This window comes from Cydia pomonella, chromosome 1, assembly GCF_033807575.1.
Source record: "Cydia pomonella isolate Wapato2018A chromosome 1, ilCydPomo1, whole genome shotgun sequence".
In the NCBI taxonomy this organism is placed as follows: Eukaryota; Metazoa; Arthropoda; class Insecta; order Lepidoptera; family Tortricidae; genus Cydia; species Cydia pomonella.
This window is the reverse complement of record NC_084703.1, coordinates 23,986,838-24,002,898: the sequence shown is the minus strand read 5'-3', so window position 1 is coordinate 24,002,898 and position 16,061 is coordinate 23,986,838. Positions and strand designations below refer to the sequence as shown.

At 35.4% G+C, this 16,061-nt stretch overlaps 1 protein-coding gene across 2 annotated transcripts in view; it reads left to right on the top strand.

Annotated features, from left to right (window-relative positions):
* LOC133518352 (OCIA domain-containing protein 1) overlaps nt 1–16,061 on the top strand; it is a 32,454-nt gene that overhangs the window by 3,965 nt on the left and 12,428 nt on the right. Inside the window, exons 1-3 of one of the 2 annotated variants that reach the window (XM_061852034.1) lie at nt 7,788–8,040; nt 8,133–8,259; nt 10,420–10,597. In XM_061852034.1, coding sequence (XP_061708018.1) covers nt 7,945–8,040; nt 8,133–8,259; nt 10,420–10,597 — 401 coding nt within the window. In that variant the 5' untranslated portion in view covers nt 7,788–7,944. Of the gene's footprint in view, nt 1–7,787; nt 8,041–8,132; nt 8,260–10,419; nt 10,598–16,061 lie in introns of those variants that run through there. The other variant, XM_061852026.1, reaches the window with a different exon arrangement.

Below are 16,061 nucleotides of genomic sequence, written 5' to 3'. Positions count from 1 at the left end.
CGAATAAAAAAAGGTCAAACCTATAAGTACGCAGCAAGCGTGTTTATCCTTAGTTATCATTACGCTTTGGTTCGGAAATATTTGCAATGTAATTATATAGCATTCAGAAAACGGGAATTTTGCAGATAAAGGGTCTAGCAGGCTAAGCGAACAAGAAGTGCCCCCAACGACGGATTTTGTCGATATTTCTGGTAGTGTACTGTTAGGTCCTAAGGACCCTCCATGCTTAACATCAGACCTCGATTCTTTTTTGTTTGCGAGTTATTCAGGATAACGTAAAATAATTAGAGTATCATTGAAAGTGTCATATTTTATAAACGATTCAAGTTACGTGAACCAAACAAAATTATATTTGATAACAATAAAAAAAACTACAAAATGCATATTTTTTACCAGCATCCTGTCCTTAAACTTCATTGCAAAAACTAAAAATATTTTTTTCCTTCCAATTTTTTTTTTACTTTTCGCGGAGGTACACCTCCAAAAAAAATATGCATGAGTAGCCACTAATTCCCACTACATACACATATGAAAATATTTGCACAAATGTTCGTGCATCATGTCAAAAAAAAAAACGATTCTCCAATAAGTAGTCACTGGCATTATATGTACAGATAGAAGTACATCAACGATGACGTGTCAGCTTTGATAACATCTGACACATAATATTATCTGCATTTGTTTTTTGCATTTTGTAGTGGAAAATGGAAAACATTAAATGCAAGTCTTGTAAAAAAACATTAAAAAATATCCGTGGGAAACAAAAATGCATATAAACAGAGCAAGAGGCTGATTTATATAGCAAATGCACTAATATGTTAATTTGCATAAATGATTTATTGTGTGGTAAGTGTCGGCTTTTAGTGTATAAACATAAAGCAGTAGCATCAACTTCTGCGAGTACATGCACAACAATTGGCGATGCTGGCTCTTCGTCTGCAACCTATTGCTTTAATCATTTATGCAAATTAACATATTACTGCATTTGCTATATAAATCAGCCTCTTGCTCTGTTTCTATGCATTGTTGTTTCCCACGGATATTTTTTAATGTTTTTTTTACAAGACTTGCATTTAATGTTTTCCATTTTCCACTACAAAATGCAAAAAACAAATGCAGATAATATTATGTGTCAGATGTTATCAAAGCTGACACGTCATCGTTGATGTACTTCTATCTGTACATATAATGCCAGTGACTACTTATTGGAGAATCGTTTTTTTTTGACATGAAGCACGAACATTTGTGCAAATATTTTCATATGTGTATGTAGTGGGAATTAGTGGCTACTTATGCATATTTTTTTTGGAGGTGTACCTACGCGAAAAGTAAAAAAAAAATTGGAAGGAAAAAAATATTTTTATTTTTTGCAATGAAGTTTAAGGACAGGATGCTGGTAAAAAATATGCATTTTGTAGTTTTTTTTATTGTTATCAAATATAATTTTGTTTGGTTCACGTAACTTGAATCGTTTATAAAATATGACACTTTCAATGATACCCTAATTATTTTACGTTATCCTGAATAACTCGCAAACAAAAGAGAATCGAGGTCTGATGTTAAGCATGGAGGGTCCTTAGGACCTAACAGTACACTACCAGAAATATCGACAAAATCCGTCGTTGGGGGCACTTCTTGTTCGCTTAGCCTGCTAGACCCTTTATTCTTCTGCTGCTGACTATACCAGGTTATTTTTATTTATTTATAAATAATGCCGTTTTGCATGTACTTATGCCAATGATATCTTTACATTTTGCCATCCAAACGTTCCTTCCAATTCTTTCTTGCTTCTTTGAATGTTATCTTATTTTAGGATTGCTGAAGAAAAACCGTCATTTTGGAGCGTTCCCTAAAATGGTGATTGCGTTTCTAATCGGGCATTTCTACGGGCGCTACGCGTTCATCCCGCTGTGCGAGGAAAAGCTACGTCACCTGCCTGCCAACAGCTACCTCGGGAACGTCATGCGGCAACATTATTGCGAGCGCTTGTGTTCAAATAACAAAACAAAATAATTTAACGAGGAGGCGGAGGATAATACGTTTTTTCGTGTTTTTATTATTTATATTATTTATTGCGACTAAGCTTTGTGATCCTATGAAAATGTGACGTTTATGTTACCAAACACTCAATAAAAACGATATGAAATGGTGTACCTATTGCCATTTTGATATTTTTTTGCCTTCTAATCTACCCAACTTATCGCAAAATGTTTAGTAGGTCTGGTAAACCAACGTAGGGGGCGCCATTAACACAATTCATCACTATCTTAAAAATATCTTATAAAGAAAAAATCGAAATTTCGTTATCTAATCTCTCTATTCCTCGATTGCCGAGCGATAAAGAGGCAGATAACTAATTTTCGCGTTTCCCGGTAGGGCCTTTGTAAACAAACCACCTTGATGCACCAATGTCATATTTTATTATCTACGAAAACTTGTCAAAAAACAGTTTAAGGCAATTACTCTGATGGCAGAACATTGCAGCAATTCGCTATGTGCACGACTGTCACGCAACCTAGTGTCCGCAAGTCTAGGGGAAAACGTCAATGCTACAAAAAACTACGGAACAGATTTTCACACGGCTGTGATCTATCAATAGAGTGATTCTTGAGGAAGGTTTAGGTATATTACTTGTTAAGGTTTTGTGTAAATTGGCAGAAATATAACGATGTTGTCGGAAATAATAAATTAATAGTTTAAAAAACACTAGAAAAACACACTTTCGTGTTCAAAGTCCATTACGTGACCTTTCACACAAATGGAAACGCGACTATGATACGATATTCCATCATGGAATGCCAGTGCCTATCTTCCGGCTTCATTATCAGACCTTGAAACCTAATTGTGGTCAAAGTTCATTACAAGACTTTTCTAACAAATCCAAACACAACTATGATACGATGTTCCATCATGAAGTTCCAGTTCATATCTTCCGGCTCCATCATCAGATCAGTTCGACAGTACCATATTATTGTATTGTCATCAGAACTACATACAGCTGCCAATTTTCATGACGCTACGATCCCTGGAAGATGGTTAAATTAGTTACCTTAGATTCCATTACATAGTGTAGCGTGTCGCTACATCTATCGTCGTAACCTTTAACTTTTTGAATATTTTTTATGGCTGGTAACAATTGAATGAAGAGAGTATTTGCGCTAATTTTGAATTAAAATTTTGGAGGATTCGAGATTGTGAAGATGGAGAATTTTGTTTTGGAAAGAAAACGCAGATCGATTTTGACTCTTGGATTGAGAAGTCCGTTTTGTTCCCTGGGTGTTTGACCGGATTTTTTTTATTTCTTGTTTAAGTATAGTTATAGTACAAAGTTCCCTATAACCCATTTCAATATTCTGACACCAGTGCGTCATATTTTACCGGACCATAGTCGGTTGGAGGAGTCGAGCTCGTATTCCGCGTGGCTCTGCAAGTAAACTAGTGTTCAGCGACCAGTAACTTTACGCGTATATTCATCTGTACCTTTTCACAGTTTCCTGAACTTCAAGATTTTATTTTATTTAAATATTCAATGATAGCTTCCGATTCCCTTTTGTAATCAGTTAATTATTTATTGTTTGTTTTGTGCCATATTTTTTACTTTTGCCATTTATCCCTTGTTAAATATCTGTGATCCGCATTTTAAATCTTAAAATTCAAACAGCCTCATCCGTCGGGTTTTATAAATCTTCGGTTTTAAATTTAGATCTCTTTCCTCCAAGTGAATTGGCCATCATCGTTCATTCCACTCGCATCTCATCAATTCATCTTATTCACAACTAAATTTTCAGCCGAATTTTTTTCTGTACCTAATATTCATTCATGCGGAAGACAGACATACACATCGCCATCGAGTTTAAGATAGCCACTTAAAAATAAGAAGCGTTAAAATTGTCTTTTTATAAAATTCAGTTTATACACCGTGTAAACATACATATGTAAGCTAGTGATATTTTTTTTAATGGTTCAAATTATACGTGTTCTACAGGAAGTGTTTGTTTCTGGAAGTGTGAATTAAGGTAAAGAACTCTGGATCTTTTTATTTATTAAAAAAACTATTTTTTTTCTTTCTTATTTTTGTAGTATTTGTGAGACGGTGACCGTAGACCGGTCGCGGTTCTTATAACCTTCGTTCCTTTTTTTGTTTTAGCCCGCTGTCATCCTACGCTGCATAGTGACATTTACTATTTTGTCCAATTGTACGTCTTTGTGGATACGACCCCGTTCAAGTTTTGATTTACAGGTGATGTAGTTATTTACGTTATTAAAATTTGTTCTGTGATATTTACTGTTAAAAAAAAATATTCTGTTGACCTTGTATGCCTTTTACTCACTTTCCCATGACATATCCCGAGTACTTTATTTAGTAGTTTGATTCCTGTGGTTAAAGCCCATAGATGTTAGGGAATTTACAGGTAAGTCAGACGTAGATTTTATTATTTATAGTTTTAGAACCTTGTGTTTGAGTTTTGATTTTCATTTCGAAACTGAATTTGTTCTTGAATTTGAATTTGAATTCAGGACTTAGACTTCGACTTTTATTTTTTTCCTTGACTTTGGCTTTAACTTTTAACATAGTTGAAACTTGAACTTTGGATTTTAGTTTTAAGGTCGATTTATTTTAACTTTTTTTTGTTTGAACTTAGTTTGTCAATTGACTTAGAAACCCAAAACAACAATTGACTTTCCACCATGTCACATCTAAGTAATGAAGGGTCAATTGGTGAAACGCGTCGCGCACACTCGACTTTAAACGCGCACCATCCGCAAACAGAACAAGGAAAATCCTTGCCGACCAACCAAGACAACTACTGGGTACCCTGAGGAGACAAGATAATAGTACCACCAGCAGCCCAACTGAGACAGAAAGGCTACTGGTGGAGACCCACTTCCCAGGATGTAAAGTAGTAAATGAGCAAGACCCAGAACAGGATACAATGGTTCATTGTATCCTGTTCTGAAAGCGAATGGAGAACAGCAGAATGTATAACAGAACATAACAAAACGACCTGGGCGGTAAATAGTTTTGATAACTTTAAATCGCCGGGAACAGACGGAATTTACCCAGCCCTACTAAAATGGGGTGGACATACATTAATCAAATATCTATCCAATCTACTGTGCAGCTATGTAGCCTTTAGATATATACCACATAAATGGAGGGAAGTGAGTGATTTTCCTCCCAAAGCCAGGCAAAACCGATTACTCGGATCCCAAGTCTTTCAGACCAATCAGCCTTAGATCCTTCATGCTAAAAACACTAGAAAGACTAAAAGATACAAATTAAATTATTAAATTCTACACAAAATAGTCCCAGATATCTTTGCGGAAAAATACATCTTGTTATAGAAAATACTTGCTTATCTATGTTTAGCGCTTATACTCTTCCAGGGGACATTATCTTAATATGAAACTAAGAGGAATATGAATTCAACTTTTAACTACACATTTGTACGTGATCTACACTAATATTAACATTTTACTCGAACCAGAAAGTAGGGTTATGGGTTTAAGTACTGATTATTCAATACACCCTGTAGCTTAGAGGATACTGGATCGATTTTATTAAATTACGTATCAGTAGATTCCACTTGCCCTTCTAAACCTATTTTCACTTGTTTTATTAAAGAAAAATCAAAACAGCTGCCTTGAGAGGACTCCGAATATTAAATCATATTTTTTCTTCTAGCGCCTAAACTATTGTGCAGATTTCAATAAAATAGACATCAGTAGATCTGCAATTAGTACACGAATGCTATGCATTACAAAATAACTAAAAATAACAGAAGAAAAAAGTTTAGGGCTAAATAATGTAATTGCAAAACAGATTATTGTTATTAAATGGGGTTCAAAAAATAGTGTCAGTAAAAAAAATTAACACCTACAATTTCAAGGATCCCTGTTGACGTGTCTTAAAATTTGAGCTTCGTAGACCACGGGGATCAGACGGCATATGAAAAAGTATGCGACTTTTTTGTTTTTGTTTTTTTTTTGTCTGTATCTATGGACTTAATTTGAATATTGTGTAAGGCGAAGTGTAAGCTTATTTAATTTCACACAATAAATGTTAACAACAGTATGTCCCTAAAATTAAGCCATCTCATAGAAATATGGTTCAGAAGTTAAAAAGTTGTACTACTGACGTTTTATTCAAATAAAACTCGGTAAAAATATATATTTGTACTTTTTATTAACTTGTTACTAGGTACATATAAGGTAAGTGTATATGTGAAAGAACCATTCAGGTTAGAACTAAAAAAAATTGTACCCTAGCATTAACTTATATGGAGAGAAGAACCCTTAAATTCGAAAATATCATATTTTGCTAACATTAATATGTCTAGTAACAAGTTAATAAAAAGTACAAATATTTATTTTTTCCGAGTTGTATTTGAATAAAACGTCACAAGTACAACTTTTTGGCTTCTGAGCCATATTTCTATGAGATGGCTTCGTTTTAGGGACATAGTGTAGTATTTTTTTTGTGTGGAATTTAATAAGCTTTATCTTATTTACACAATATTCATATTTAATATGCTAGCTACATAGATAAAAGAATAAACAAAAAAATTGCATACTTTTTCCTGTCATCTGATCCTCGTGGTCTCCGAAGCTCAAATTTTAAGACACGTAAACAGCAATGCCAGAAATGGAAGGTGTCAAAGTTGATTACTGTCGCTATTGTTTGAACCCCATTTAAGATCTAAAATCTGTTTTTGCGATCACATTATTTAGCCCTAAATATTTTTCCTCCGGTAATTTTAGTAACGTTGTATTGCATAGCACTCGTGTACTAATTATGGATCTACTGATGTTTATTTTATTGAAATCCGCTTAATAGTTTAGGCGCCAGAAGAAAAAATATGATATCATATTTAGAGTCTTCTCAAGGCGGTTGGTTTATTTTTTCTTTAATAAAACAAGTGTAAACAGGTTCTGAAGGGTAAGAGGAATCTACCGATATGTCATTTAAAAAAAACCATCCAGTATATAGATACCAACCATCCAGGTAGATCACGTACAAATGTATAGTTAAAAGTTGAGTTCATATTCCTCCGAGTTTCCTATTAATAGAAAGTCCCCTGGAAGTGTATAAGCGCAAAACATAGATTCAGCAAGTATTTTCTATAACAAGATGTATTTTTTCGGCAATGATATCTGGGACTTTTTAGTGTAGAATTTAATAAGCTTTAATGTTGCCTTACACCATATTTTCATAAATAACGTATATTTTCAGTAAACCGCGAATTTCTCCTGGACGGTACACATTTTCCAAGATGGCTGCGGTTCCTCGAGGTCCCCAAATGTCAAATGGTGTGGGCATGAAAAGAGGGCCTTTAATTTATATACATACCAAATTTCATGACTGTTCCAGAGATTTCGAGATTGGTCTTAATCCAATTGTGCTATAGTACTATCCTTAGTGCCCGTAAGGTGCGTCCTTAGATATATATGTCAATGGTTTGTCCCAGAACTGTCTCATTTCAAACATAGACGGAGAGAATCATACTGTCTTTGTCTTACGCTAGTACTAGCACCCAAAAGAAATGGATGAGGTATAGTTTTCCTGATTCTTACTGACTGAAAAGTTGTGTTTGCGAGACTAAAGGTACCATTGTCTTTAACTTTTATTGTATTGTCCACAATGCGACCTTTTTCTTAAATGTATTTGACCCATAAATTTAATGATAGCAAAAGACTGTCTGGAACTATCCAACAGCCATTTATAAAATGTGGCCCAGTCAGAAAAATCGATAGGCAGGATGGATGGCCATAGTCTCGCCGAAAGGACAATGGGAAATAAAATAAACGTCAAGTCAATGTCACTGTCGATGCTGTCAAGTGTCAACCTCAAAGTCTGAAAGCGGTGAAATCAGTGGGGTATTAAGAAAATAGTTGGTTAATGGACGTATAAGATTCGTTAGTGTTGAATAACATAGGAATGCGATGAATGATCCAAATGTATTCGGATACCAACCAGATGGATCAGGGCAACAGTTGACTCCTACGCCGCCAGGCCAGCGGCAAAATTCACCCTTGCAAGTAAGGACAGACTGATTTCATAACATTTCGTTGAAATGGCCACATGAAGCTTCATGAGAAATATTTAATATTATCATTTCGTGCGGTTGTAGGGCTCGTACAAGTTCTCCGCTGATGAGCTTCGAGTCCTGGGGCAGTGCAATCGCGAGAGTTTTTACCAGCGGTCGCTGCCCCTCGGCACTTCACTCGGTGTGACCACTTACATCGCTATCCAGAAAGGTCTGTACATTATACGGTGTACATCAGAATTATTATTTAAGAAATTGCGTTTTTTATTGTATCTTTATATGTTTAATTTTTATAATGCATTCCTAAATTTTGTCTTCCATAAATTTACTTTTAAGATAATTTTACTCTTTATGAACTATAGTTTCTATTTGTTTATAACAGCATATGTAATATCTGATTAGAGTTAGCCTTATTTGACTACATTGGTGTCTATCAAGTCAAGACATATAGTCAAGGATTCTTAAGGAGCACAAGTATCCAAATGGCCATTATTCTTTGACAATATAGTTTAAATTACAGACTTTTAGGTTAATTGACTATACTTTAGACTTTGATGTGTCTAACAGTATCGAATAAAACTACATTTTGTTGTGTGCCTTTCCTCCTGGTTTTCTGTACAAAGTCAGTCCTGGAACCAGATAATTCCAGTTTTCACCATACAAATTCAGTCTTAGGAGCATTCTGTAAATATACCTTCATATTATTTATTTAAATTACTCAATTCTATTTCTTTATTTGTTCATCACAGATACATAAATAGGCGGTAACTTAGTATTCTAAGGAACAGTCATGATAACACTTATTTATATAAGAAATATTTGAAAAATTAAGGCATTAGCTCTTTAAAACGCAATGCAACTATGAAGCAAGCATGTTAATGGTTTCTTAGTGTTAATTTGAACTATAGACTTAATTTTAAATTGGCGAATTGCATATTTCTGATGATCTGCTCTGAATTGCATTTGTGAAAATTTTTGTTTACCAAATTTTTGGTGTGATTTTCTTACTGATACCATATAGTATTGAAAAGTAAAGAATAATATTCCAAGTAATACAGTGTAAAATTTTTGAATACCTTAACCACTCACATGCTTGATATTTTTCAGTGACTGCTATTATTATAATAAAATTATGGTGACAGCTGGCTAATACAGTTGCCAAAAACATGTGAGTGGATAAATGGTATATTATGTTATGCTACTCTGTGAAAAGACATAATTATTTCCATTAATTAAGAAAATAAGTGGTGTAGCTAGGCATTGGCGAATGGGGTCCTCGCCCACAGCCTCACATTTAGAGGGGCCTCGCAAAGCCAACTTTTTTATTGCCTTGGCAAAACACATTGAAAAGAGCTTCTCAGATGTGGTTTCACCCACGGCTAGATTAGTTCATGCTTCGCCACTGAAGAGAACTTTAGTGCTTAAAATATTTGACATACAATTGATAGAAGAAAAGTCTTCTAAGAGTGTGAATTATGTAATATATGTACTTTTATTGTTGCATGGGCAGAATGCACTGCTATCTAGAAGAATATCAATCTAAAGTTAAAACTTATTGTTTGTTTAATGTTGAGAAGATTCACTGTCATATGTATACAACTAGTAATCACCTTTATTGTCAATCAAATAAAAATATCTGCTTATGTTATATTTTTCATAACATTGACAGAAATTTTTCATAACAAGTTTGTGCCACAATTCTAAAGTCACCATTATATTTAATGTGTTATATGTTTGCATTTGCTGAATGTGATGATGATACCAATTTTTTTTTTCCACTATACTATAGTCAGTAATTGCAGAATTATTTTATGTGGAAGCTGACTAACTCGACTATCAGAAGGAGGGTAATATTTTTCGAGTGTATGAATGTATGTCCATTTCTTTGGCACACCCAACAGACCAAACAGCTGGACGAAGGGAGGGGGTATCAAATGAGAGCTAGTCCATTATTTTTAAGCAGTTGGAGTTTTTGGTTTTATAATAATTGACTTAGTCTATTCAATCAGGCGTGATGTACGCTAAGTGAAACTACATCTCAGATCTAATTTTATGTTATAAAATTAAAATAATTAACTTAATTAGGAATATTTTTTACTTACAACCATATTAGCAAGAGAGTGGAAGTTTCACCATACACATTAAATAACTGTGACTGTGTTGCTGCCACGTTAGTGCAGCTAGAGTATGCATAGATGGTAGGTCTCTAGAGAGTAGAGACACCGATCGTGTTTTGTTACAGATAACTATTTACCTGTTTACGCTTTGCGAAATTCCATAAGTTACTAGAAGACAATCACTGTCATGCTCCCACTTCAAGTTCAATTCACCATTGACAACACAGCTAACTGCAAATATTTATGCATTGCAGGTTATTTCAAACCAAATCCCCGGTTTGGAGCTATTCCTAAAATATCATTTGCGGTGTTGGTTGGTTACTTTGTTGGAAAGCTATCTTACCAAGAGGCTTGTGCTGAAAAATTGATGGCCTTACCAGGGAGCTACATTGGACAACTTCTCCGTGAAAAAAAGGAAGGGAGGACAGGCAGGTAATAATATGCCACAGAAAATTGGAACCCCATATACTAGATCATGTTTATTATACATTCGATCAATCCATTTTTTGTTCCTTCCATTGAATGGTAATCTTGGAACACTATTTTTCTCCTATTAGGATAGAAAGAGCTCGTTATTCTCAGTATATAATTCCAAATAAACAATGGCATTATTTAAAATAAAATGGCCCAGCCACGAGTTTGAAACTGAAAATCTATTCTATGTAAAGAAGACACCAACGCATATAAAGTGGAGAACGCGCGGCCTACCGCACGGGTTGCCTACGAGCCTCTTGCCCGTATGTATCTGTGGGACCGTCGCACCCTGTAGGATGCCCGCAATGCGGATCAAATTAACCTTTTTGCCGCCACATCAATGAAGTAATAAAGCCAAAAACGTCAAAAATTGCACGTATTATACAAACCTGACCAAAACCGCGACTTGATATGAAATCGTAGGTGGCGTGTGGGGCACAAAATATACTGACTTTATATCAAGTCAATGGCGTTTAATAGTACATTTCGATGCTAGTGCGGAAAGAATGACATTTCCGCACGTGTATCGAACGACGTTTTTTAATACAGTTGCAAAAAATAAGAAAAACAACACGTACTTTTTTATACATGTTCTATAAGACAGAAACAATTGTAAATATAAAATATTATTACCTAAGTATCGTTATTTAGTGAGAGTCAGAATGGCGGGTGTACCTAAATAAAATCAAATGAAAAGCATACCATATTTTTGTACCTAATTTGTACTATTTAGTACCTCGTTTAAAAAAATTTGTACCTCACGGTACGTAAAGTTATGATCAAAAAACAGGTCACCCGCCATCCTGACAGTCAGAATGGCGGGTGTACTTTATTACGCTATGTTCCCGTGGTTATTGATAAATTCTATAAAAGCCAAATTTTTGTACCTTTTTTGTACCTTCATATTCAATTATAATATGAGTCATTTTATTTGTGCTTTCCAAGTTTTACTCATTTTATATTTTGCTTGCTATTACAATTTTGCAGGCGTTATAATTTTTCAAGTTATTGATTTAATTTTTAAGAAAAAACGCTAAGGTACAATTATTTTTATTACGCCAGGATTTAGTACCTTTAATGTTTAATCTGTTAAGTTCAAATAACTCAGAAAATCATGTCTTAAAAATGATTTTTCTTAGGAAGATATCTTTGAATTGGCGCCTAGCCTTTTTTAACGCTAAGGTACAATTATTTTTATTACGCCAGGATTTAGTACCTTTAATGTTTAATCTGTTAAGTTCTAATAGCTCAGAAAATCATGTCTTAAAAATGATTTTTCTTAGGAAGATTTCTTTGAATTGGCGCCTAGCCTTTTTTAAGACATGATTTACTGAGTTATTTGAACTTAACAGATTAAACATTAAAGGTACTAAATCCTGGTGTAATAAAAATAATTGTACCTTAGCGTTTTTTCTTAAAAATTAAATCGATAACTTGAAAAATTATAACGCCTGCAAAATTGTAATAGCAAGCAAAATATAAAATGAGTAAAACTGGGAAAGCACAAATAAAATGACTCATATTATAATTGAATATGAAGGTACAAAAAAGGTACAAAAATTTGGCTTTTATAGAATTTATCAATAACCACGGGAACATAGCGTAATAAAGTACACCCGCCATTCTGACTGTCAGGATGGCGGGTGACCTGTTTTTAGGGTTCCGTAGCCAAATGGCAAAAAAGGAACCCTTATAGATTCGTCATGTCCGTCTGTCTGTCCGATTCTGTCACAGCCACTTTTTTCCGAAACTATAAAAGCTATACTGTTCAAACTTGGTAAGTAGATGTATTCTATGAACCGCATTATGATGTTTACACAAAAATAGAAAAAAAAACAATAAATTTTGGGGGTTCCCCATACTTAGAACTGAAACTCAAAAAATCTTTTTTCATCAAACCCATACGTGTGGGGTATCTATGGATAGGTCTTTAAAAATGATATTGAGGTTTCTAATATAATTTTTTTCTAAACTGAATAGTTTGCGCGAGAGACACTTCCAAACTGGTAAAAAGTGTGTCCCCCCCCCCCCCCCCCCGTAACTAATAAAATAACAGAATGAAAAATCTAAAAAAAATATATGATATACATTGCCATGCAAACTTCCACCGAAAATTGGTTCGAACGAGATCTAGTAAGTAGTTTTTTTTAATACGTCATAAAAATAAAAATAAAAAAATTTTTTCATCAAACCCATACGTGTGGGGTATCTAAGGATAGGTCTTCAAAAATGATATTTAGGTTTCTAATATCATTTTTTTCTAAACTGAATAGTTTGCGCGAGAGACACTTCCAAAGTGAAAAAAAGTGTGTCCCCCCCCCTGTAACTTCTAAAATAACGGAATGAAAAATCTAAAAAAAATATATGATATACATTACCATGCAAACTTCCAACGAAAATTGGTTTGAACCAGATCTAGTAAGTAGTTTTTTTAATACGTCATAAATGGTACGGAACCCTTCATGGGCGAGTCCGACTCGCACTTGGCCGCTTTTTTGATAACTTTACCTACCGTGAGGTACAAATTTTTTTAAACGAGGTACTAAATAGTACAAATTAGGTACAAAAATATGGTATGGTTTTCATTTAATTTTATTTAGGTACACCCGCGATTCTGACTCTCACGTTATTTACGATTATGTATTTGTGTATCGTATATTTAAATTGTATGAAAACAGAGGGCCTACCGCGAACCACGTTCGACGTGTTGCCTCCCTGTTACACTTACGAATTTACAAGTGCGACAAAGAGGCAACACGTCGAACGTGGTTCGCGGTAGGCCCTCAGTATCGAATGTTGCCTTTGGAAACTTAGAACGTTCTTGCAGTAAGAAAAAGCGGCCAAGTGCGAGTCGGACTCGCCCATGAAGGGTTCCGTACCATTTATGACGTATTAAAAAAACTACTTACTAGATCTGGTTCAAACCAATTTTCGTTGGAAGTTTGCATGGTAATGTATATCATATATTGTTTTTAGATTTTTCATTCCGTTAGTTTAGAAGTTACAGGGGGGGGGACACTTTTTTTCACTTTGGAAGTGTCTCTCGCGTAAACTATTCAGTTTAGAAAAAAATGATATTAGAAACCTAAATATCATTTTTGAAGACCTATCCTTAGATACCCCACACGTATGGCTTTGATGAAAAAAAAATTTTTTTATTTTTTTTATGACGTATTAAAAAAAAACTACTTACTAGATCTCGTTCGAACCAATTTTCGGTTGAAGTTTGCATGGCAATGTATATCATATATTTTTTTTAGATTTTTCATTCTGTTATTTTAGAAGTTACGGGGGGGGGGGGGGGGGGGACACACTTTTTACCAGTTTGGAAGTGTCTCTCGCGCAAACTATTCAGTTTAGAAAAAAATTATATTAGAAACCTCAATATCATTTTTAAAGACCTATCCATAGATACCCCACACGTATGGGTTTGATGAAAAAAGATTTTTTGAGTTTCAGTTCTAAGTATGGGGAACCCCCAAAATTTATTGTTTTTTTTTTCTATTTTTGTGTAAACATCATAATGCGGTTCATAGAATACATCTACTTACCAAGTTTGAACAGTATAGCTTTTATAGTTTCGGAAAAAAGTGGCTGTGACAGAATCGGACAGACAGACGGACATGACGAATCTATAAGGGTTCCGTTTTTTGCCATTTGGCTACGGAACCCTAAAAAAGCCTCTGCTTTGACAGGCGTTTCGGCAGCTATTCCGTTCCATTCAGACAACTTATTAAGAACGGTTTTCCAAAATTCAATATTAACAAATAAACGTGTTATAATGATGAAGAGGAGGAGGTAAGTAATAAAATATGATATAAGTATGCTTATATTTATTATTTTTACGTTAACAGTAGGTTTTTATGTTGATTACGACTTTTAAAGGAAACTAACATTAACACTCATCAATAAGTAGTCATGAATTGGAACAAGTGGAAAAGTAAAAAGCACTAGTTAGCGAAATCCAACTTTCCGCACGCTAAATAGCTACGTAAAATCAGCGAACGAAAAAAAACAGAAGACTAACGTCAAACAAAATATCAGCGTAAAAGGCGTTACGACGGAAGCTTTGAGACTGGGACGGCATGTTCTTCTGCCGCATATCACAAATTTTTTTAATAGTATACTTTTCACAGGAATTATACCCAATAATTTTTGCCAGTCCAATATCATTCTGTTACATAAAAAAGGTGACAAAGCAGACATAAATAATTATAGACCAATAAGTCATGTACCCCACATCTACAAGCTATTCATAAAGGTCATTCAGAACAGAATCGCTCCGCTACTAGACCAAAAACGACCACCTGAGCAAGCCGGTTTCCGTCCCTCCTTTTCTACAATCGACCACCTTCACTCCCTAAATCATATTGTAGAGAAATCCAACGAGTTCAAACAACCGTTGTATTTGGCGTTTGTTGCCTATAATAAAGCCTTCGATAGTGTCACACATGGAGCCATCTTATCGGCACTGAGTAGTCAACAAATAAACCATACGTATGTTGAACTTGTTGGACGGATATACAAGAATAGTACGACCAGCATCAAGCTGCACGTACCAGGCCCTAAATTTTAAATCCTTAAGGGAGTAAAGCAGGGTGACCCGCTCTCTCCTAAATTGTTCACCAGCTGCTTGGAGGAAGTTTTCAAAAAACTGGCGGCCTCTTGGGAGACAAAGGGTATCGAGGTCGGCGATAGAAGGTTGACAAACCTTCGATTCGCGGACAACATCGTACTCTTCTCAACATCGGCAATTGAACTGCAATGTATGCTACAAGAACTTAGCGACGCAAGCCTTGAGGTTCTGGTTGGAGGTCTGACGATGAACCAATCTAAAACCCCGTTAATGACCAACAGCAAGAAACACGGGGTGACGGTGGATGGGAACATTTTGCAATATGTCGAGTATACTTATCTAGGCCAGATAGTCTCCTTCACAGATCGCCAGGACAAGGAGATTGATAGCAGGATCGAAAACGCCTGGCGGAGCTTTTGGTCTATGAAGGAACTTATGAAAGGTAAACTCCCAATTGCACTAAAGCGCAAGCTCGTCGACATATGCATCTTACCCATCCTCACCTATGGTGCCCAAACCTGGTCATTAACTGAGGCGCAAAATTCACGGCTCAAGGTTTGTCAAAGGGCAACGGAGCGGAGTATCCTGGGTATCCGATGATCTGACAGGGTGAGGAACACAGAGCTTCGCTCCAAAACCCGTGTCGTCGATGTTGGGATGAAGACCGCCAGGCTAAAGTGGGACTGGGCTGGACATGTCTGCCGGATGAATGATGACAGATGGGCTAAAATAGCCACTAGCTGGCATCCCCAGTGTAGTCGTGGCAGAGGCAGACCGAGAAAGAGATGGCGGGACGACTTGGATGCGATTCAGCGACACTGGCGGGATCTTGCTCAGCACAGAGGA